General features: G+C 43.7%; 1 protein-coding gene and 1 long non-coding RNA gene across 3 annotated transcripts; one reads left to right on the top strand and one right to left on the bottom strand.

Moving 5' to 3' along the window:
- Positions 1–2166: 2166 nt before the first annotated feature.
- Positions 2167–8878, top strand: LOC142071117 (uncharacterized). Its single transcript, XR_012667099.1, has 3 exons — positions 2167–2954; positions 5074–5239; positions 5391–8878. It is a non-coding gene; the product is annotated as an uncharacterized LOC142071117 (long non-coding RNA).
- Positions 8879–10005: 1127 nt separating this feature from the next.
- MED10 (mediator complex subunit 10) lies at positions 10006–17005 on the bottom strand. 2 transcript variants are annotated; one of them, XR_007355129.2, is made up of 5 exons: positions 16844–17005; positions 15952–16035; positions 14495–14597; positions 12080–12329; positions 10006–11739 (listed from the first exon to the last, which is right to left on the bottom strand). XR_007355129.2 is itself a non-coding variant. In XM_048839522.2 (4 exons), exons 1-4 carry the CDS (start codon positions 16963–16965, stop codon positions 11644–11646), a joined length of 405 nt encoding a protein of 134 aa, XP_048695479.1. In that variant the 5' UTR covers positions 16966–17003; the 3' UTR covers positions 10006–11643. The 2 variants fall into 2 exon arrangements, 1 of the variants encoding a protein (XP_048695479.1); XM_048839522.2 differs by lacking the exon at positions 12080–12329 and having other exon boundaries at positions 16844–17003.
- Positions 17006–24559: the final 7554 nt, after the last annotated feature.

The following is a 24559-nucleotide window of genomic DNA, read 5'->3' as shown; positions in this document are numbered from 1 at the left end:
TTAGGATGGAAGAATCCCTTGCAGCGCTACAGACTGGGGACAGACTGGCTAAGCAGCAGCTATGCAGAAAAGGATTGGGGATTACAGTGGATGAGAAATAGAATATGAGTCAACAGTATGCCCTTGTTGCCAAGAAGGCTAATGGCGTATTTGGCTTCATTTGTAGGAGCATTGACAGCAAATCGAGGGAAGTGATTATTCTCCTCTATTCGGCACTGGTGAGGCCACATCTGGAGTACTGCATGCAGTATTGGGCCTCCCACGACAGAAGGGATATGGGCAAATTGGAGAGAGTTCAGCAGAGGGCAACAAAAATGATTATGGGGCTGGGGCACATGACTTATGCAAATAGGCTGAGGGAACTGGGGTTATTTAGTCTGCAGAATGGGGTGGGGGGGGCAGAAGAGGGATTTGATAGCAGCCTTCAATTACCTGAAGCAGGGTTCCAAAGAGGACAGATCTAGGCTGTTCTCAGTGGTGGCTGATGACAGAACAAGGAGCAATGGTCTCCAGTTGCAGTGTGGGAGGTCTAGGTTGGATATAGGAAAAGCTATTTCACTAGAAGGTTGGTGAAGCACTGGAATGGGTTACCAAGGGAGGTGGTGGAATCTCCATTCTTAGAGGCTTTTAAGGCCCGACTTGACAAAGCCCTGGCTAGGATGATTTAGTTAGGGTCGGTCCTGTTTTGAGCAAGGGTTTGGACTAGATGACCTCCTGAGGTCTCTTCCAACCCTAGTCTTTTAGGATTCTATATATAGAACTAGATTTTGGCCCCAATAGGGATCATCATGAGTAAGTGACAAAATAGTCAGAGATACTATTAGCTAGAGATACACCATAATCACATTTTTCTCTTACAGGGCATTTTTAAACCATGTGAGGCAAAAATGAGGAAAAAAACAAGTTTTTCCAGAGGACTGGGAGAACATACTGCTTGCCTTTATGAAGAAACAAACAAACAAAGTGTCCCTTGGAGGTCAGTGGAAGATTTTGTTTATACTCTATATTTATATTCTTTACCACAGAGTTTTATAAACCAAAATAGATGCAAAATTCAAGAGGTAATGCTATAGAGTTGGATTCATTCCATCTTTGACAACAATTTCAAACTGAAAGATTTCTGTTCTGCTTTAAAAACTGGATTCAGGTATAATTTCAAAATAATGACATTCCCTAAATTTCTATTATTAGTTTTGTGTACATGTGTAAGTTGACTGAAATTAAACAAAGTAGATAGGTTTAAAATTTGTGACTATAAAGGTAGTCTCTAACTATAGTGAGAAAGCAAATACTCTTAAGTTATATTCATTTATTTTTAGCCAGATCACCTTTCTTGGTTTATCCTTCCTCAAAAGATTCTATTATCAATCTGAAACAAATAAGTTCCCCGTTCTGAATTCTTTTCTAATCACCCACAATACTGAGTATGTATACGTATTGCAATCTGAAATTTATACTGCCTTAACTTACTGTCTTCCTACCCTCTCTTTTGTTAAGGAAACACTGCCGTTTCTAGTTTTATTAAATATAAATAGGAGCTAGAACAGTTGCTGTAAAGCTGATAGCATATACAGAATACATGCAGGTGCTGCATATGCAAGTGTGGCCTTCATGAGTTATATAAGTCACTTGAAACAAATGCAAACATAACATCTCTTTGTATTCTCTATTTATGCTGCTGGTAAGAGAGCTGCTTTACAGTAACAAGTGAGATCAAATAATTCAGCAAGATTTTAAACAAACTGAAATTAAATCTCAATATACAGACCAACATCAGTGAAATGTTAAGTATTAGAACAAGAGGCATATCTGCTACTATTTGGACGCCTCCCTAACATGGTAAAAGTAGGGACGTTTTCAGCCTTTTCCACCGTGAAGCTAGCCTTTCACTATGTGCACTATAGCACTGCATGGTGATCCTGTTAAACTAATCTTTCCTGCAAGGAGCATCTACAATAAACAGTAGCTGCGACTTGTGCTAATTTGTACAAGCTCTCTCTATTATTTTATTGAAAAATATATTGGTGTTGGGAACACTGGGGCATGGCCACAAGGTAACTCGAGGGGATGGAAGACCACGAGTGTCGATGAAGCCCCCTCGCACTAGGCCCAGGTGTCCTTGCCCCCCCTCCTGCCTGGAGGCACTCGCAGCAGCTCTGCGTACTAGGCCCAAGTGTCCTTGGCCCCCTCCTGCCTGGAGGCACTCGCAGCAGCTCTGCGTACTAGGCCCAAGTGTCCTTGGCCCCCCCGCCTGGAGGCACACACAGCAGTTATGCTGAAAATCTGCAACAGTATGTTGCAGAGTCAGACTGCCTGAAACTAAGCAAGGCCAAACAGGGGAGATATGGAAGAACAATGCTGAATAAAGCAGCTTTATGTATAGTTTAACAAATGATACAGAGAATCAGGAAACTAGCTGGGAACTGGATTGGCTGGCTATATGGATACTTGGGGCAGCTTGCTATTGAATAAGTATGCTGGAAAAAAGGATGTATAAAAGCCTGTGTAACTTCCTGCTCTGTGTGCAGGATTTGAGATTTTATTCTCCCTGTACCTTTTTGCAGCTGCAAATAAACTTTTCTGCTTCTCCACCCCGTTGTGATTATTGGGTGTAGCACACCGGGTAACGAACCACTCAAGCTGTTGTTCAGCCTCTCGGCACTGGGTGCCGGCAACAGCTTTTGGCGTCCCTGGGTGGGCGACGAGGCTGCAATTTAGCCTTGCCCGGACCCCTCCTGGAGGTCGAGAAGTGCGGCGAGAACCGACACCCAGCGTGCACCGGTGAGTTCATCGGGAGCCTCGGAGGAGACGCGATTTGATCGACCCGAGGGCACAATGGTGCAACGCACTCATATAGTGAAGAAGCTGTTGTGGATGGCGGTGAAGAACCGGTCCCTTAGACATGGGGGAGGAGCAGCTGCAGGCCACGGTGAAGAACCGGTCCCTTGGATAAGGTAGGAACCTTTTAAAATCCGGATTGTATGCTCTGTTGGAACCTGGGGACGCCCAGAGTTACCCTGTAGGTATGGGACAGGGACAGAGCTCAGAGGTTAGGGCACGGTGTACGCCCCTAGAGTGCATTCTAGCAAACTGGAAGGTATTTGGTGCGGATCCAATGACTAAAAGCCAATTAAAACAATTCTGTACAGTTGACTGGCCTCAATATCAACTAGAGGACCAGGAATGGTGGCCACCAGAAGGGTCAATTAATTACAACACGATCCTCCAATTAGTTTTGTTTTGTCAGTAAATGGGTAAATGGAATGAACATATGTATGCGCATTTGTTTCTGACTTTATGTACTCGACCAGATATTTTACAGCACTGTAATCTGACTCCGACTGGTTCGGCAGCAGCTAATGTTAGTCCCCAGACCCCCACCCCCACTGTAATGGCAGAGCCGGTGTCCCCTTCGGCCCCCACACCCCCACCGTATAAGGGTAGGATGCCTCGGGTTACAGAGATTGCTCCCTCGGTGGGACTCTATCCTTTGCTTACCGAGACTGTTGTGGCTTGCCCAGGGGCAGACGGACGTCAGGCTACCACTATGCAAGTTTACACCCATGTGCCATTCAATCCAATAGACTTAGCAGCTTTTAAAACACAGGCTGGGGAATTCTCAACAAACGCAAGCAGGTTTATTTCAGTCTTTGAGAGGTGCCTCAGTAGTCACAAGCCGATTGAGACGACTGTAATATCCTCCTGAAAACCCTGTTGTCTGAGGTGGAGAGGGATCAGGTTACAGCTAAGGCAAGGGGAGCGTCAGCGTTCAAGCAAAAAAAAAAAAAAAAAAAGAAATCTATCTGTCAAGTTCCTCTCCAAATAATTGTAAGCGGCTCAGGGCATTTCTGGGTATGGCAGGCTTTTGCAGGATATGAATCCCAGAGTTTGGACTGTGGGCTAAACCCCTGTACGACTGTGTAAAAAAAGCGGATCATGACCCCTTCTATTGGACTCCAGAGGCTGACAGGGCATTTAAAATCCTAAAAAGAAAATGAATAAAAGCCCCAGCTCTGAACCTGCCGGATCTCTCTAAGCCGGTTTCAGTTGTATGTACATGAACAAAGGGGGGTGGCCCTAGGAGTGCTTACACAGCTGTTAGGAGCATGGAGACGTCCCGTGGCTTATTTTTCTAAGCAATTGGATCAGGTTGCAAAGGGTTGGCCGGCATGTTTACGGGCGGTCGCAGCTACTTCCCTATTGCTTGAGGAAGCCGAGAAGCTAACATTGGGAGGGGTTATGCAAATCTATACTCCCCACATGGTCCGAGCCTTATTGGATGCAAAGGGAGGGCTTTGGCTCACCCAGGCTCGGATTGCTCGGTACCAGGCTAAGCTGTTAAAGAACTCTGAAGTCACCCTACAGCCTTGCCCCTCCCTTAACCCAGCCACCCTCTTGCCAGAAACAGAGGAACAGAAACATGACTGTTTAGAAATTATAAATGTCCAGTACTCCAGCCGTCCGGATTTAAAGGATGTACCCCTCCCAAATGCAAATTATAAGTGGTACACTGATGGTAGCAGTACTGTAATAAATGGGCAAAGGAGGGCGGGTTATGCTGTTGTGAAAGGAGGGATGGCTCCATCCCCAGAAGGGAAGGTCCTCTTACCAAAGGGCCTAATCCGGCCAGTGCTGCAAAAACTACATCAAACCACTCATGCTGGCAGGAAAGCACTTATCCAGCTAATGGGAAAATACTTTTATCACTTCCGGACTCCGACCCCTGGCTGCCCAAGTACAAGCGGACTGCTTAGTCTGCCAAAAGAATAACCCCGACCGGGACATCCTGTGCCACCAGCTGCCCTAGAACCCACTCCGGGCCCTGGACAAGTGTGGCAAATAGACTTTACTAAGTTTCCCCGGACCCAAGGGTTCAAATATCTCCTTGTCATAGTGGATCGGTTCAGCGGATGGCCAGAAGCCTTCCCATGCCGTAACTGCACTGCCAGGACAGTGGCCCTCAAGTTTGTTAAGAAGATCATTCCTCGCTTTGAACTCCCCCTGTGAATGAAATCTGACAATGGAACACACTTCACGTCAAAAATCATTCAAAGCATCTCACATGCCTTACAGATCCCCTGGAAACTCAATACGCCCTGCAGACTGCAAGCCAGTGGTGTAGTGGAGCGTACCAATCAGACCCTTAAACAGCATCTCTCAAAAGTGTGCCAAGAAGCCTCACTGCGATGGCCTGATGCTTTGCCCCTCGTCCTACTCCATATCCGCGTTCTCCCAAAAGGTAAATTAGGGCGTAGTCCCTTTAAAATTATGTTTGGAAGGGCATGGCCTATAAATGGCACCCCGGTTCTGTCAGGGGAATAGGAGTTGGGTAATGGTTTTTTGTCACAGTATATGTGTTCCCTGTCTGCTGTTCTCTTGTTTCTTCACAGGTATACCAAGGATTACCCAGCCTCTCCCCTTGGACTCTCCCGTTTACTCCTTACAGCCCGGTGACTCTGTGCTTGTTCGCACCTGGAAAGACGAGCCTCTCCAGGAAAAGTGGAAAGGACCCTATACCATCCTGCTGATCTCCCATACAGCGGCAAAGATCGAGGGACACAAAAACTGGATCCATCACTCTCGTCTGAAGGCAGTAACAGCCCCCTCGTCAGCAGGACAGTGGACCGTCCAACCTGCTGACTCCTCATCTAGTGACAATCTCGGGCTAAAGCTACTGTTTAAAAGACACAAATAGCAGGCACCTTAATGCTAAAATGGGCCCACCCAGGTACTGGAGACCCTGGGTTGGGAAGACTCTGGTAATAATTAATTGGGTAACATTGTTATTCTCTGTATTGGTATTTCCAAACTGTGCATATCGGGAGCATAACTCCTTTGTTTTGCTTGCGCACCATGTTGCTAATTTAACAAACCAGACTGATTGCTGGGTATGTGCTCCAACTCCACTATCCCCCAAAACGGGAATGCCCCTTGACATGCTGCCCTTGACCCTAGCAGAATTAGCCACCACCAAAGAGCAGGAAAGAACGGACTCACCGTTCTGGAACAAGACCTCTTTACAGCAAGCCACCTATCAGGACCAGAAGTATTCAGTTGCAGTACTCACTGAAAAAGTATTAAAATCATAAAATCATAAAATATCAGGGTTGAAAGGAACCCCAAAAGGTCAACTAGTCCAACCCCCTGCTTGAAGCAGGACCAATTCCCAGTTAAATCATCCCAGCCAGGGCTTTGTCAAGCCTGACCTTAAAAACCTCTAAGGAAGAAAATTCTACCACCTCCCTAGGTAACGCATTCCAGTGTTTCACCACCCTCTTAGTAAAAAAGTTTTTCCTAATATCCAATCTAAACCTCCCCCACTGCAACTTGAGACCATTACTCCTCGTTCTGTCATCTGCTACCATTGAGAACAGTCTAGAGCCATCCTCTTTGGAACCCCCTTTCAGGTAGTTGAAAGCAGTTATCAAATCCCCCCTCATTCTTCTCTTCTGCAGGCTAAACAATCCCAGCTCCCTCAGCCTCTCCTCATAACTCATGTGTTCCAAACCCCTAATCATTTTTGTTGCCCTTCGCTGGACTCTCTCCAATTTATCCACATCCTTCTTGTAGTGTGGGGCCCAAAACTGGACACAGTACTCCAGATGAGGCCTCACCAATGTCGAATAGAGGGGAACAATCACGTCCCTCGATCTGCTCGCTATGCCCCTACTTATACATCCCAAAATGCCATTGGCCTTCTTGGCAACAAGGGCACACTGCTGACTCATATCTAGCTTCTCGTCCACTGTCACCCCTAGGTTCTTCTCCGCAGAACTGCTGCCTAGCCATTCGGTCCCTAGTCTGTAGCTGTGCATTGGGTTTTTCCGTCCTAAGTGCAGGACTCTGCACTTGTCCTTGTTGAACCTCATCAGATTTCTTTTGGCCCAATCCTCCAATTTGTCTAGGTCCTTCTGTATCCTATCCCTCCCCTCCAGCGTATCTACCACTCCTCCCAGTTTAGTATCATCCGCAAATTTGCTGAGAGTGCAATCCACACCATCCTCCAGATCATTTATGAAGATATTGAACAAAACCGGCCCCAGGACCGACCCTTGGGGCACTCCACTTGATACCGGCTGCCAACTAGACATGGAGCCATTAATCACTACCCGTTGAGCCCGACAATCTAGCCAGCTTTCTACCCACCTTATAGTGCATTCATCCAGCCCATACTTCCTTAACTTGCTAACAAAAATACTGTAAAAAACCGTGTCAAAAGCTTTGCTAAAGTCAAAAAACAATACATCCACTGCTTTCCCTTCATCCACAGAACCAGTAATCTCATCATAAAAGGCAATTAAATTAGTCAGGCATGACCTTCCCTTGGTGAATCCATGCTGGCTGTTCCTAATCACTTTCCTCTCATGCAAGTGCTTCAGGATTGATTCTTTGAGGACCTGCTCCATGATTTTTCCAGGGACTAAGGTGAGGCTGACTGGCCTGTAGTTCCCAGGATCCTCCTTCTTCCCTTTTTTAAAGATTGGCACTACATTAGCCTTTTTCCAGTCATCCGGGACTTCCCCGGTTCGCCACGAGTTTTCAAAGATAATGGCCAATGGCTCTGCAATCACAGCCGCCAATTCCTTCAGCACTCTCGAATGCAACTCGTCCGGCCCCATGAACTTGTGCACGTCCAGCTTTTCTAAATAGTCCCTAACCACCTCTATCTCCACAGAGGGCTGGCCATCTCTTCCCCATTTTGTAATGCCCAGCGCAGCAGTCTGGGAGCTGACCTTATTAGTAAAAACAAAGGCAAAAAAAGCATTAAGTACATTATGTTTTACCCAAAACCAATCTAATCACTATGGGCATCCTGTGGGAAAAAGCTCCTGTGTTATTACACAATGGGCTAATGGGTATTAAATAAAGACCAACAGGGGAGGCCAACAGTATGGGTGTAATGGTTCCTCCCCTTTTAAAAAAACACTTACAAATAATCTTACCACAAAAAAGGGGTTTAAAAATGTAACTTGCCTTCCAGTTAATATCTCCAATGTAGCAAGCCAATGGTGGGTTTGTAGTGGTCCCTATGGCAAGTGTAATTTAAATGGCACAATTAAAAATGCCCCCACTTGTACCCAGTCAAAAAAATGGGATGCCCCCCTAGGGGCATATAAACTGTTTAAAAAAGCAGCCTTAAATATCCCAGGAATCCCCTTAAGAAACAGTCGTTACTGGGCCCTACAGGGTCACTATTTTGTATGTGGCCGAAAGGCTTACAAGGTGCTGCCAGCCAACTGGACAGGTAGCTGTTATATAGCTCATGGAGTTCCTCATCTTTCCATAACTGCCACACTGCCCAAAAAAAAAATTAAAAATGCCCGAAACACCTCTGTTAAGTCACAAAAAAAAAACCCTGCGGCAACTGACTACGGCATTAAAGGGCAATATAAAAAATCCCCTCACAACCAAGAAGCTGGTAGGGTGCTCTGTACTAAAAATAGCGCCACTGTTTACCGGACCAGCCATGGCATGCATAGGCCGCTATACTGTAAGGCTGCAAATAATACTTAAAAAGGTGGCCTTAAAGTTAAAAAACTCGGTTAGTAATTTAGGGTCAGCAGTAAAAACTTTAAATAAAAAGGTACAGCAGCTCAGAACGTTTTCCCTCCAAAACAGGCTGGCTTTGGACTATCTCTTGGCATCCCAAGGAGGGGTTTGTGCCCTCGTCGGGCCCCAATGTTGTGTGTATATAAATAATAGCAGTTATAAAATCTATAAAAAAGTAGTACAGGCTGAGGCCCATGCCCGAGCCGGAGCACAGGTTGCCTATACTGCCCCAGAGAACAACTGGTTGCAAACCTTGTTTTCAGGCTGGGGTTTGTCGTCTTGGCTTGGTGGTTTATTTAGCCTGCTATTAAAAATTCTCTTTCCTGTATTGCTTGTATTACTGGTATTATGCTGTGCAGTATCATGTGTCAGGGCTCTTTTGCAAAAGTTAATATGTCATTCTCTTCAGGGCTATCACAAAGTGCTTATGCAAAGTCATATTGTAAAAAAATAAGTAGCCCAAGTAAGAAAACTCAGAGCCAAGGCTGTTGAGTGTTCTCAAAGGGGGGAGTTGTTGGGAACACTGGGGCATGGCCACTAGGTAACTCGAGGGGATGGAAGACCACGAGTGTCGATGAAGCCCCCTCGCACTAGGCCCAGGTGTCCTTGCCCCCCCCCCCCCCCTCCTGCCTGGAGGCACTCGCAGCAGCTCTGCGTACTAGGCCCAAGTGTCCTTGGCCCCCCCGCCTGGAGGCGCACACAGCAGTTATGCTGAAAATCTGCAACAGTATGTTGCAGCGTCAGACTGCCTGAAACTAAGCAAGGCCAAACAAAAAAAATATAAAAAAACAATGCTGAATAAAGCAGCTTTATGTATAGTTTAACAAATAATACAAAAAATCAGAAAACTAGCTGGGAACTGGATTGGCTGGCTATATAGATACTTGGGGCAGCTTGCTATTAAATAAGTATGCTAAAAAAAAGAATGTATAAAAGCCTGTGTAACTTCCTGCTCTGTGTGCAAGATTTGAGATTTTATTCTCCCTGTACCTGTTTGCAGCTGCAAATAAACTTTTCTGCTTCTCCACCCCGTTGTAATTATTGGGTGTAGCACACCAGGTAACGAACCACTCCAGCTGTTGTTCAGCCTCTCGGCACTGGGTGCCGGCAACATTGGGATGGTGACACATTCCCCTCTGGTGTTATCTGGACTGGTGATCTCCTAGGCCTCTCCAATCCTTGACTCTGGGAGCCAGCCTTACTCTGCTCTGCTGTGAGAGCCCCCACTCCTGGGCTGTTCACGCACAGCCTCTGGCATGTAAGCTACTTGCAAGCAAATGACACTAACCAATATCTCCGGTCCCAGACACAACCCTAGGAACCTCTGTCTTGCAGTATCCAGTTATGCCCGCCGGATGTTGCAAGCTTATATAAATTCATCACTTTAACAAAGAAATGTACCAGGCCTGTTATCCCAAGGGGTGCCTGTAACACACTTTGAACCAAATGCACTGCTTCAGGTAGAACAAAAACAAACAAAGTTTATTAACTATAAAGACAGATTTTAAGTGATTATAAGTCAAAGCATAACAAGTTAGAGTGGTTACCAAAATAAAATAAAATAAAATAAAATAAAAGCATACAGTCTAAACTCTCAACCTTATTAGACTGGGCAGCAACTAGATTAAGCAGTTTTTCCTCACCCCACTGGATATTGCAGTCCTCAATATACAGGTTTGTCCTTTAAGCCTGGGCTAATCTTCTGTGTTGGAGTCTTGTCATCTTCTTCTCAGTGTCTTGGTTGCTTGCAGCATAGGTGGGGGCAGGAGAAGGCCCCAGAATATGTCCACTCTGCCTGTTTTATACTCTCAGTCCATATGCTTATAGAACACGAGTCCAGGCATGTCTGTGGGGCATTGCGGAGTCTCCAAGAAGGCTGAGCAATTCCCCTGGTGGGGCCTCATGTAGGTGAGTCATTGCATTGTAGCTCCCTTGCTAGACAATGGCTGTTGATGGGTTATTTGACACCCCGCCTGGGCATTGGTTACTTTCCTTGTTGTTGCCTCTGGGAGCGAATATCTGGCTGATTCCACAACTTACAGCATGTTTTAGTGACCACCATACAATACAATTCTCATAACTTCATATGCATTAATGATATACATATATATGGATAGAGAAATGACTCAGCAGATCATAACCTTTCCCCTGATACCGTACAAGGCATGCTTTATATGTAAGATCACAATTATATGAAAATGAATAATATGGAGAGTATACAATATGTTCCCCCAAGGTACAGACTGTCACAGATGGTATGGAACAGAAACATACTAGAAGAACTAGCTACAATATTCATTTCAAAGTGTTTATTATATATTTTGCCCAAAGAAAATGCAATACACTTAATAAAAGATTTGTTTCTGCATCAAATGCTGAACAAAATGCAAGCACGGCTGGGAGGCCATCCTTGAAAATGTTCAATTTTTCCATCCTCAGCCACCTGTCCTTCCATTCACAGGACTGAAGGGGACTTTTTGGTTGTGGTTGACAAAGTTACATGGATGTACAGCACCTGACAATGGATTTCCATTTCAGCAGAAATTTAGTAAAAAGAAAGAAGTCCTGTCCAGTCATGCTTTTATAAACTATCAGGAAAGAGCTAGTTAATAGTAGTCAATTCTCATTCCCGCCCTTCCTCCCCAACCCACCACATGAGATAGGCTGTAGCCTATTTTAATAATCAAGTATAACTAGCTTCCAAAAGAAGTGTATTTATCCAGTCTGGCACTTGATCATAATTCTTTTCCATACTAAAAATGTACTTTGTGGGAAATGACGTACAATAGCTTGCAAGTCTCACACATGCCTCAAACAACTTTTGTGGAAAGAACACAGTAGTACAGGAAGTTTCAAATGCAATCTTTAGATGCATAAAAGTCTGTAGGAAAACATTATGGCTTCCAAATCAAAACAAAACCACCCAAAAACAGTGCGTGGTAATCAGGCTCCCTCACAGCCCATAACCACATACATGAACATGCCTAGTAGGAAGACTGAAGAACTTCTTCTGTCCAGTGAGCTCAACATTTTCACAAAAGATTATCAGTTCCATGAAAATATTAGGCATCTTAGAACATACCAAAGGCAGTCTTAAGGAGGAGGTTCTTCTCCTCGAATAGCTTTGTACTTGGCCATGTCCTCTGGGAAGACCTTAGTCAGCTCTTGAATCAATAAGCTTTTAAATTTCTAGAATGAAAAAAGATTTTAGAATATAAAAAAATTGGCCATATATTGGAGCCAGTCAAACAGAATAAGTTATTCACTGAACTATTTGCAAATAATAGTCAACCAGGTCTACCATTCCTTGACCTCACTGAATGGTATTCAAGTCAGAAAAAACAAGTCTTACAAGACCCTTATTCATAGTAACTGCCTGAAATCTATTTTATATTTTCTATAAACTAAACTAGCAATCAAACTCTTTCAAGAAAGGTAAGGAAACTAGACTCTTGATAAGCTCTGGCGCAATGATGTCCAATTTGTGGCCCTCAAGTCTATCATTTTAAAGAAGAAAACCGGCACTTACTTAATTGAAAGTGTGCTGAACCATGTCCTGAAGTTTGTAAACTAAGAAGCCTGAATCAGCCCCCTTTCCACCATTTCCCCCAGTGCTTCCTAGCTCTTCTCTTGAAGCCTCAAGAGCAACTCTGATGTGAGCCAAGTTCCTCTGAGCAACTGCTGTCCCTTCCCCGATGCAACAGCTCAGCAACTCATCCGCTTGGTGCACCACAGCGGAAGGAGAGAATAGTTCTGACTTCCCTGCCAGGCTGTGGGAGCTTCAGGGAGAAAACAATAGAAGTTTGATTGATACTACTTGAGACCAGGGAAGCACCTAGCAAAGCATAGCGGATTTCCTTCCCTCACACAATCACAGGACAAGGGTAGGAAATCTCTAGTAAGGGAGGGAAAGATGCTGAGAACCAATCAATTATGGCTTCCTGAATCTTTATCCCAACCCTGAACGCAGATTAGAGCAACCTAGGAGTTTCTCTAATTTGTACTATGGTGTCCAATAACTGGCTATAGCCAGCATACAGCATGCTCCAGTCACACTCTCTCCATCAGAAATACGACTTGTATAGTTAAACATAAAACTATTATGCTAGATCACAATAGGTCCACCAAGCCTGATATTCTACCCAAAAAGAGCATCTTACACCCAGCACTTCAGAAGGAATAAAAAGAATAATGCACTTAGCCAAGTATGTAAGGCTACATCACAAGGCTGAACACAGACCACTGAAACCTGGAGATCAATTTATGTCTTGTAGCACGCATATTGCTGTCCTCTGTGCGTATTTAAATCTAGCTATTCTTCAGCTGCAGATTTTTTGAGTCTTGCTAAAAACTGTCTCAATATCTTTCAGTAATGAATTCCTAAGGCTGATTAAACATTAGGAAACAGGATGCCCACAATCTTATTGAAAAGAAACTACTAATTCAGACAAACACATTTTAACTAACATCAACTTGAACTTCCATTTAATATCATCTGCCACTGTGTGCCTCATCTCATACTGAAGATGATAAAATTCACAAAAGATGTATTTTACTGTTAGGTACAACAGTTTCTTGTTATACATCTATAACTATTATCCACACATCAGTGTTCCAAAGGCAATAAGGCCAAACAAGATTTGGAAAACATAACAATGCTTTTATTTAAGGGGAATAAGTGCAGACTGCTGTTACTACTAAAAGTTAATTAAGTGTCCTCCATTCATGGGTTTAAGAGTGGGTTTGGTTTTTTTTTTTTTTTTTTTAAACTTTGATTTAATCCCTTTAGCATCACACAAGGGGAAAATACTGTTATGGGTTGGGTTAAACCTTGTTGAAACTGGTGTGGTTAAACTGCCCTTCACTCACGAAAAGTAGAAAAAATATTCAAACTCTTATGAAACCAGAAAGGTGGAACAATAGCAGCCTCCAGCCAAAACACAGACACATGCAAGGCACATGTGGATGGAGAGGCTTCATTGAATATTGCTTTAGCAGCGGTGTATGAGACAGGGAAGCAGCAAGAATACAAAACAAAAATCAGTGAAAGAGCAGAAAGTCAAGGACAAAGGCTTGCCTGGGAGCATGATAAAAGCCTAGAGATATTTTTATGCTGAGTGTTGGTTGAAAGAGGCTTGGAACTGTGAGCAAAGAAACTCTCTCCTCTTTGACTCCTGCTATGTTCAGGGAAACATGACTCTCTGAATTTTTTGTAAATAAGCAGGAATGCATTGAAGATACCAAGCTCAATCAACAGTTTCTCCTCCTGACCAATACAACCCACAGGACCCTGAATTTTGGGGAACTGTTTAGGTCACACAAGGGTAACTATCAAATAACAGAAACCATCTTACTTTATTAGAAAGAGATAATTAGAAAGTATCCTCCATGTTTTTCTATTCTTAGAACTGTTTTATGGTGAATTTGCACACCATAGCCATGCTTAGGAAATTATACATTCAGTACCTATGGAATAGCAGTTGAAACAAAACCAACTAGCTCTTACACACCTGACACTTTCCATCATTAGATATCAAAGTGAGGTGGCAGCTCTATGAACAGACTGTATAAAGAAGATTAGATTAGATGTGTGTTATGGCTATAGAAATGAAAGTTTGATTTTGTATTTAACCTTACCATAGAATTAGAGACCATAACTACAAGACAAGCTGAAAAATTATCAGTTAAGACAAATAGATTGGAAATAAGCCGCAGTGCAACCCACTTAATGAAGAAAATCTGATAATCATTCCAAAAAGATGACAAGGCTTAGAAATACTTAAATATGGTTCCTATCCTTATTATAAAGAACACAATTATATTTTTAATACATCATAGAATATCAGGGTTGGAAGGGACCTCAGGAAGTCATCAGGCCAATGCTCAAACCACGGAACTATCCCTCCCCCCAAATTATACTCATTATACATTATACTCATCTTACCTTCATAGTGTCAATTTTGCCTTTTACTTGTTCATTTTTAGCCAAAGCCCTTTCCAAACACTCTTTAGTGTAAAGCTGGGGATTACGGCCTTGATCTATGTATCTGGAAATATGAAAGATGCCATGTAAGTGTATCATGTAAGTTAAGATATTCCTTATCTTCACTAAATACAGCAATGAGAAGCTCAATTACACCGAGTAAAAGAAAGGCATATACAAGTATGCTTTGTGTTCCTCCATCTGAAGCATGCATTCTAATATGTGGATTAGGCCAGCAGCTCCCAAACTGTGATCCAAGGAGCACCTGACAGTGATCTGCAAACATCTGGTGCTGGTTTTCAATGGCCGGCTGCTTCTAAGTGTCCAGACTTTTCCTTGTGAAGAGCCTAGAGGATTGTTGAATGTGCTGGGAATCAGCACCATGTGACTAGCTAACTCTCTCCAGACCACCAGTAAGTACATGAAAGCTGGAGAAGAAACAGGAGTCACCATCAGCAAATGGACCAGCAGTGAGAGCAAAGCAAAGTGATGTGACAACAGTAGCAAAGTGGTATTCAGGGAGAAAGGAATAAAGCAGCTAGAACATCAAGGGAAGAACTGAGTAGACAGAAGTGGGGAGATGAAAAAAACCAAATATTCAAATTATCTTCTTTTAAAAAGGTCACACATTTACTTTATTAGAAAGTGCTAAAAAGGCATTAGTATTTCCCCAATTTTACTATGTCACAGAAACAATTACTATAGTTGCCACAAGGATGTTATGTGATTGAAAATAAATTGAAAGATATTGTCTCAAACTATTAAAATATAGACTGAACTATAAGAAAGTTTTGAAACCACCTGGTTTAGCCATCTACAAGTAGCAATACTATACACATTTCTCAGCTTGTCACATTTGAGGTAATTTAGAATTCATGAAATTGAATGACTAATGTGCTAACTCACTGAGCAGTATAAGTTGATTCACATAGCTCTGCCATTAAACTTTGGCCCAAAACTAGATCAGTAAGAGTATAACAGGTGAATGCAAAATTAACAACTGACTGCCAATTATGTAAATATATGCAGTGACTATGGTGTACAAAAACAGGGGCTCTGATAAAAAACAAACTAGTTTTCACTTGTAATCTAAAGCAAGATTTGAATCCTGAATAAAGAACCAGAGTGAGATGGAAAGCTATACACAGTACCAAGTAACTGAATTAGATAAGCTCTTTCCCAGCCTTGAGTTATGCAATTTATGCAAACATTAATGACAAAATAAACAAACGTGAAAATAGATGGATAACTCATAATTTGTCTTACTCTTTTTCCTTCAGATTCTTTAGGAATATTTCTAAAAAGTCAAATTAAACAAAACACAAAAACTGCAGTGGAAATGTCTAACACTCCAAGATTAACTGTCTCTTCAATTTGATGATGTGTGGAGGTTGCTCCCCAGATGTAAAGTTACTTACTCAAAAACCTCTAAAGGTACGCTTATATCGTGAAGTTGCTGTCGGCACTTGTCAATATCTTGCAAGCCAGTAACCATAAAATTCCTGGGAAGAGAAAAATCATGTGGCTATAAAACCAGACCCAAATTAGTTACAAACATCCTTCTACATTTTCTCAGCTTCAAAGTATAACTGATCTCACTGCTGTTGGGTTGCTGCCTACAAGAGGCTGCAAGAATAAACAAGGGAATGAAAAGGTTCTCTGGAGGTTCTCATGGCACCTTTTCCATGTGCAGCCCTGGATTCCTAATGCACTTCTAAATCTAGGTCTTTGGTACACAGCACACCATACCGAGTATATGAGTCCCTTCCAAACAGATAAGTTAATTAATCGTCACAGGACACTCACAAAATAAATCATTATTGTTGCAATCACATGTCCCAGATTTGACCCTACTACAAACAGGTTTGGAAATCAGTATATTTTCCCGTCAGGCTGCACACTTGGCACCACTGCATCCTGTTGAATCATGCTAATAGACCATGCTTCAAAGTTTAGTTTACAGTTTATTTAAACCTAAGTATTGCTCTTCACACACCAATGCAACTGCACGTTAGAGACCTGCTCCCTGCTGATCACCACGCCACGTGACAGGCGTTACTTGACATGTGGACACTGGTCCATCACCGACAGACCCGTCCTGACTACTCCTAGGCGAGACAGCGCCTGCAGGCGAGGAGGCACCACAGGCCTCCCCACCCACAAGTGGCTACAGGCCGTCGCTCCTCCGGGAAGTGTCCCCACGCCCGCTTCCCATAAGGCCCCACGGCGCCTGCAAGGGGCCGCCAGGGAGACCCCCAGCCGCCAGCGCAGGGGCCACTGAGCCGGGGGCGGGCGCGGCGGGGGTCTCACAGCTTCTGGTTGAGCCCGGCCTGGCTGCTGGGCTGGAAGTCGCTGACGATGATGCCGAGCTGCCGGATGTTCTCCACAAACTTCTCCAGCTGCTCCTCCAGCGAGTCGAACTTCTCCGCCATCGCCCTGCGCCGCCGCCACTTCCGGGTCAGCTGCCACTTCCGGTCGCGCGCCCGAGAGCGTCAGGGGGCGGGGCGAAGCCGGGGTTCCCGCGCTGCGACCCAGCAGCGGGCCAGGCCCGGGCTTAGGGGAAAGCGCCCCAGGGAGGGTGGCAGCTCCCCGGCCTCGCGGGCTCCTGCTCTGCCCTGGAACAACCCAAGGCGAGCTCCGTGGGAGTCGCCGGGCGTGGGCGCAGCTACGCTCCGGTCAATCTGCCCAGGCCATTAGGTGCCGCGGAGAAGCCACCTGACTGAGGGGCGTGGTGCCCTGGTTGCCATGCGGAGGTTGTTGCAGTGGGCGTGCGGACTTGGTCTGTGTCAAGACTAATAGGCCTCCCGCAGCTGTCCGGTAGCACCCTGTGCCCTTGCAGCACTGTCAGTTCCTAGCACCAGTGCTCAGAAGTCACAGAGAGAGAAAGAACATTAAGTTGGGTCAGGCCAAAGGTCCAAATAGCCCAGTGTCCTGTTTTCCAACAGTGGCCAATGCCAGGTTCCCCAGAAGGAATGAACAAAACCTGTAATCTTCCTTTTCTTTTTGTAATCTTAAAGTGATCCTTCCCTAATTCCCAGCTTCTGGCAAACATAGGCTAGGGACACCATCCCTGCCCATCCTGGCTAGTAGCCGTTGATGGATCTAGATCTCCATGAACTTATCTAGTTCTTTTTTATCTTATAACCATGTTATAGTCTTGGCCTTCACAACATCCTATGGCAAGGAGTTCCATAGGTTGACTGTGCATTGTGTGAAAAAATACTTCCTTTCATTTGTTTTAAATCTGCTGCCTATTAATTTAATTTGGTGATCCCTAGTTTTTGTGTTATAAGAAGGAGTAGATAACACTTCATTTTTTACTTTCTCCACACCAGTCATGATTTTATAGACCACAAGTATATCCCCCTCCTAGCCATCTCTTTTCTAAGCTGAAAAGTCCCAGCCTTATAAATCTCTCTTGATAAGGAAGCCATTTAATACCCCTAATCATTTTTGTTACCCTTTTCTGAACCTTTTCCACTATATCTTTTTGTGAGATGGGGCAACCACATCTGCACATAGTATTCAAGATGTGGGCGTACCATGGATTTATATAGAGGCAGTATGAGATTTTCTGTCTTATTATCTATCCCTTTCTTAATGATGCCCAACATTCTGTTTGCTTTTTTTGACTGCTGCTGCACATTGAAAAAAAATTTTGCTAGCTGTCCTTCAAATTCTTTTTTGGCCTTCCTAATTATATTTTTACACTTCAGTTGCCAGAGTTCATGCTTCTTTCTATTTTCCTCACTAAGATTTACTTCCACTTTTTAAAGGATGCCTTTTTGCCTCCCACTGTTTCTTTTACTTTGTTGTTGCCATAAATATAAAGGGAAGGGTAAACACCTTTAAAATCCCTCCTAGCCAGAGGAAAAACCCTTTCACCTGTAAAGGGTTAAGAAGCTAGGATAACCTCGCTGGCACATGACCAATGAGACAAGATACTTTCAAAAGCTGGAGGGAGGGAGGAACAAAGAGTCTGTCTCTGTGATGCTTTTGTTGGGGACAGAACAGGAATTGAGTCTTAGAACTTAGTAAGTAGTCTAGCTAGATATGGGTTAGATTATGATTTCTTTAAATGGCTGAGAAAATAAGATGTGCTGAATAGAATGGATATTCCTCTCTTTGTGTTTTTTTGTAACTTAAGGTTTTGTCTAGAGGGATTCTCTGTGTTTTGAATCTAATTACCCTGTAAGGTATTTACCATCCTGATTTTACAGAGGTAATTCTTTTTTACTGTTTCTTCTATTAAAATTCTTCTTTTAAGAACTGAATGTTTTTTTCCTTGTTCTTAAGATCCAAGGGTTTGGGTCTGTGCTCACCTATGCAAATTGGTGAGGATTTTTACCAAACCTTCCCCAGGAAGTGGGGTGCAAGGGTTGGGAGGATTTTGGGGGGAAAGACGTTTCCAAACAACGCTTTCTCAAAAATACACCCGGTCAGACGTTTGGTGGTGACAGTGGAAGTCCAAGGGCAAAAGGTAAAATAGTTTGTACCTTGGGGAAGTTTTAACCTAAACTGGTAAAAGTAAGCTTAGGAGGTTTTCATGCAGGTCCCCACATCTGTACCCTAGAGTTCAGAGTGGGGGAGGAACCTTGACAGTTGAGTAGCCACATTGGCACCTTTTTGGTTCTGTTACTATGTTTTTTAATTTGGGATATTCATTTCTGTTGAGCCTCTATTATGGTGTCTTTAAAAAGCTTGCAGGGATTTTACTTTTGGCACTTTACCTTTTAATTTCTGTTTAACTAACCTCCTCATTTTTGTGTAGTTCCCCTTTCTGAAATTAAATGCTACAGTGTTGGGTTGCTGTAGTGTTTTCCGTGCCACAGGAATGTTAAATTTCATTATATTATGGTCACTATTACCAAGCAGTCCAGCTATATTCACCTCTTGGACCAGATCTTGTGTTCCACTTAGGTCTAAATCAAGAATTGCCTCTCCTCTTGTGGGTTCCAGAACCAGCTGCTCCAAGAAGCAGTCATTTCAGGTGTCAAGAAACTTTATCTCTGCATCCCGTCCTGAGGTGACATGTACCCAGTCAATATGGGGATAGTTGAAATCCCCCATTTTTATTGAGTTATTAATTTTAATAGTCTCGCTAATCTCTCTGAGCATTTCACGTCACTGTCATCATCCTGGTCAGGTGTTCAGTAATATATCTCTACAGCTATATTCTAATTATTCAAGCATGGAATTACTATCCATAGAGATTCTATGGTACAGTTTGGTTCATTTAAGATTTTTATTTCTTTTGATTCTATGCTTTCTTTCACATATAGTGCCACTCCCACACCAGCACGACCTGTTCTCTCCTTCCGGTATATTTTGTACCCTGGTTTTACTGTGTCCCATTGATTATCCTCATTCCACCAAGTTTCTGTGATGCCTGTTATGTCAATAGCTTCATTTAATATGAGACACTCTAGTTCACCCATCTTATTATTTAGGCTTCTAACATTGGTATTTAAACAGTTTAAAAACTTGTCACTTTTTAGCTGTCTGCCATTACATGACATAATTGAATGGGACTTTTTTTCATTTGACTGTTTTTCATCAGATCCTACCTGTATTTTATCATCTTCCATACTCTCCGCCTTACTAGGACATTGAGATCTCCATGAATAGATCCTCCCCTAAGGGATGTCTCTGTCTGAACCACATGCTCCTCCACACCTGTTGGCTTTCCCCCAGCCCTTAGTTTAAAAATTGCTCTATGACCTTTTTAATTTTAAGTGCCAGAAATCTGGTTCCATTTTGGTTTAAGTGGAGCCCATCCTTCCTGTATAGGCTCCCGCTTTCCCAAAAGTTTCCCCAGTTCCTAATAAATCTAAACTCCTCCTCCCTACACCATCATCTCATCCACACATTGAGACCCTGCAGTTCTGCCTATCTAATTGGCCCTGCGTGTGGAACTGGAAGCATTTCAGAGAATGCTACTATAGAGGTCCTGGACTTCAATCTCTTACCTAGCAGCCTAAATTTGGCTTCCAGGACCTCTCTCCTATCCTTCCCTATGTCACTGGTACCTACATGTACCATGAACCCTGGCTCCTTCCCAGCACTACACGTAAGTCTATCTAGATGCCTCGAGAGATCCGCAGCCTTCGCACCAGGCAGGCAAGTCACCATGCAGTTCTCCTGGTCATCGCAAACCCAGCTATCTATGTTTCTAATGATCAAATCGCCCATTACTAATACATATCTCTTCCTAATAACTGGAGTTCCCTCCACTGGAGAGGTATCCTCAGTGCGAGAGGATACCACAACATCATCTGGAAGGAGGGTCCCCAGTATGGGATCATTTCCTTCTGCTCCTGTTGGATGTCCTCTGTCAGGGTTCCCTCCCCACTCTGAACTCTAGGGTACAGACGTGGGGACCTGCATGAAAGACCCCCTAAACTTATTTGTACCAGCTTAGGTTAAAAACTCCCCAGGCACAAATTCTCCCTTGTACCTTGGGTTTAAGTAACACTACCACCACCAAGTGATTTAACAAGGAACCAGGGAAAAGGACCACTTGGAGTTCCTCTTCCCCCAGCAATCCCCGCAAGCCCTTACACCCCCTTTCCTGCAGAGGCTTGAGAATAATATCCTAAGCAATTGATTACAAAATGATCAAAGACCCAAACCCCTTGGTCTTGGAACAATGGAAAAATCGGTCAGGTTCTTAAAAGAAAGGTAAAAATCATCCCCGTAAAATCAGGATGGAAAATACTTTACAGGGTATTCAGATTCAAAACACAGAGGATTCCCCTCTGGACAAAACCTTAAAGTTACAGAAAACAGGAATAAACCTCCCTCTTAGCACAGGAAAAATTCACAAGTTAACAAAAGATAAACTAATCCACCTTGCCTGGCTTTCCTATACTGGTTGCAATATTGGAGACTTGGAGTGGGATGGGTTGGAGAAGATGGATTTCTATCTGGCCCCTCTCAGTCCCAAGAGAGATCCCCCACACAAAACAAAGAGCACAACAAAACCTTCCCCCCCAAGATTTGCAAGTATCTTCTTTCCCCATTGGTCCTGTTGGTCAGGTGCCAACCAGGCTGTTTGAGCTTCTTAGCTTCTTACAGGTAAGGAGAAATTCTAGGCTACCCTTAGCTGTATGTTTATGACATCCTCCTTCCCTGAACTGACATCCTCCTCAACAGCACAGAGGCTGTCAGACCAGGTGTGGGACCATTCTACTGTGTCCTGGAAAGTCTCATCTACGTACTCCTCTGTCTCCCTTATCTCCTCCAGTTCAGGCACTTTAGTATCCAAAGCCTGTACATGGTCTCTGAGAGCTAGGAGCTCCTTGCACCGAATACACGCGTAAGCCACCTGCTCACAGGTAATCATATATGCTGCATTTGGTGCAATAAACTGGATAGCCCCTACTCTGTTGTTGGACTTCCGCCTGCACTATCTTTTTACTCCTGAAGCTTGTTCCTTTGTTGTTGTTTTGTTTTTATCAGGGGGTGTTTTTGGCTTTAAGTTTAAAGAATGGTAAGTGTATCTAGCCCGCACTCACAGTCCCCCTGTAAAGTCCCTCGCAAAATTTCCCTGGTTAGCCACTCCTGTTCCCTAGCTCCTCTGGTCGCTTAAGAGCAGGCTTTTTAAATCCCTGGTCTTCCTGAGTAGCCCTGCCCTCTGGTTAAGAGTTGATGGTGCTAAAGGGTTTTAGGATCAAAGCCTCCTTAAGAAGCTCTCAACCTTGCCTAGAAGGTCACTAGGCTCAGCACATAAAGGTCAGCACATGGTCCCCCAAACAAACAGACCACACAGTATATTTCAGTCAAGCAGCATCTGTGAGCCATTGTAATATCTCTGGGGCACCATGGAACCAAAGGGCATGGTATCAAAACGATAGCGACCAAACGACATGGCAAAGGCAGGTTTCTCTTGTGATTCTGATGTGAATGGGATCTGCCATATCGCTTGGTTAGGTCTAACATGGTGATATATCAGGCCTCACCTAGCTGGTCTAGTAATTCTTCCATTCGGGGCATGGGTAAACATCGAATTTGGAGATGGCTTGACTTTTTTGAAGCCTATGCAAAACTGGATAGTACCACCTGGCTTTGGGACCAATACAACCAGACTTCACCATTTGTTGCAGGATTCTTCAATGCCCCCTGTTTCCAACATCACATGGACCTCTTGCCTCATGGCCTCCCACATTCTTGAAGGGAGTGACCATAGGTTCTCCTGGACAAGGTACTGGTTCTGTTTGGATATGGTGTTGCATGAGATGATTCCACCCTGGCTGGGAGACAAACACGGTTGAGAAAACTTTTACAAGGCTTCTCACTTAGGCTTTCTGTTCTGGGTAGAGGTGTTCCCGCATCTGTATAGGGTTTGGGTCCAATGAAGTGGACACTTGGGGACTGGGTCTGGCTCAGGGGGATAAGGAGCAATAAATAACCTCTCTTGCTCCTTCCATGGCTTCAGAAGGTTAACGTGGTAGATCTAGGTTAGTTTCCTCTTATTGGACTGCCTGATTTTGTAGTTTACTGGCCCAGCTTGGGGTATGACTTTGTATGGGCTTGCCATTTAGGGCAAGTAACTTAGACGATATACTTGGAAGTAGAAGAAGAACCCGATCTCCCAGCTTAAACATGCACCTATACATCCTTTTCTTATAGGTTCTCTCCTGGGCCTGTAGGTTACATGCATTAAAGCCAACTATTATGGCTAAATCTCATGAACAACAAACTGGCATTCAACATAAACAAAACCCAAGAAAACACTATGATTCACTAATAAGAAGATATGATAACAAAATAATATGAATCAAACCAAAAGAAAACATATTGTGCAATAAAACAAGCTAGTAAATTGGCCTTATGGGCTACAGCACCAACCATACATTTTAGGGGCAGACAGAAGTATGCAATGATAGAAGTATCCACTAAGGAGGTTTTCTGTGGCAAAGGACCCTAGGGTTTCGAGCCTCTCCTGAAGTTTCAGAATATACTTTATCACATTCTTCATCCTAGGAGACTGTTCCTCCCACATCTCTTGGATCAGGTCAAGTATTTCCTGGCATTGTCTCTCACGTAAGAGTTCAAATGGGGAGAATCCAGTAGATAACTGGGGAACTTCGAAAATAACAGGGGAGGGATCAGCTGATCCCAATGTCAGGGATCCTGAGGAATATTTTTTTTTTAACATTCTTTTCAGGGTCTGGTTGAATTGTCCAACCAGACCATCCATTGGTGGGTGATAGACAGATGGACATAAAGACTTGATTTTTAGTAGATTGCATACTTCTTTCAGCCCCTAAGATGTAAGGTTGGTGCTGTAGCCCATAAGGCCAATTTACTAGCTTGTTTTATTGCACAATATGTTTTCTTTTGGTTTGATTCATATTATTTTGTTATCGTATCTTATTATTAGTGAATCATAGTATTTTCTTGGGTTTTGTTTATGTTGAATGCCAGTTTGTTGTTCATGAGATTTAGCCATAATAGTTGGCTGTAATGCATGTAATCTACAGGCCTGTATCCTGTATGATTAGCTAGAGCAAGTTAGTCTGAGTGTTTGCAACCTTTGGCATAGATAAATGGTCTACTGGTTCCCCCCCTCTACTTTGGGGAACTAAACAAAGAACTGAATCTGTTTACCTTAGGTCTGGAGCAGACCAGTAACGACAGGGCACACCACAGGACATGGTAGTCCTGAGTTAGGCCACGGTTAACGGTTTCAGGAATGAGATAATCAATACTAATACGTATGAGTCTATGTCTGTAGGGAGGTCTTCCTGTTTGCCCTTGCACTATGGGACCCCTGTGCCCACAAATCAGCCAGAGACCTCTTCTGGGTGCAGTCACCAGTGCCTTTTATTTATAGTGTCAGCTCCCACTGTCTATTTACAGACTGCTCCAAACTAGCAACCTGGGGGACAGCTAGCTTCTCCAGCAAGCAGGGACACACAGCCCTTGGCTCCTCCCTTTCCTTTCTCTCCCCCCTTCACTTCCTTCCTGCCAGCCCCATATAGCCCCTGGCTAATGAGGCTCGCAGGTGCCTCCCTTCTGTCA

Source organism: Caretta caretta, chromosome 2, assembly GCF_965140235.1.
Source record: "Caretta caretta isolate rCarCar2 chromosome 2, rCarCar1.hap1, whole genome shotgun sequence".
NCBI lineage: Eukaryota > Metazoa > Chordata > Testudines > Cheloniidae > Caretta > Caretta caretta.
Note: the sequence above shows the minus strand (reverse complement) of the source record. Positions and strands in the feature narration are given on the sequence as shown.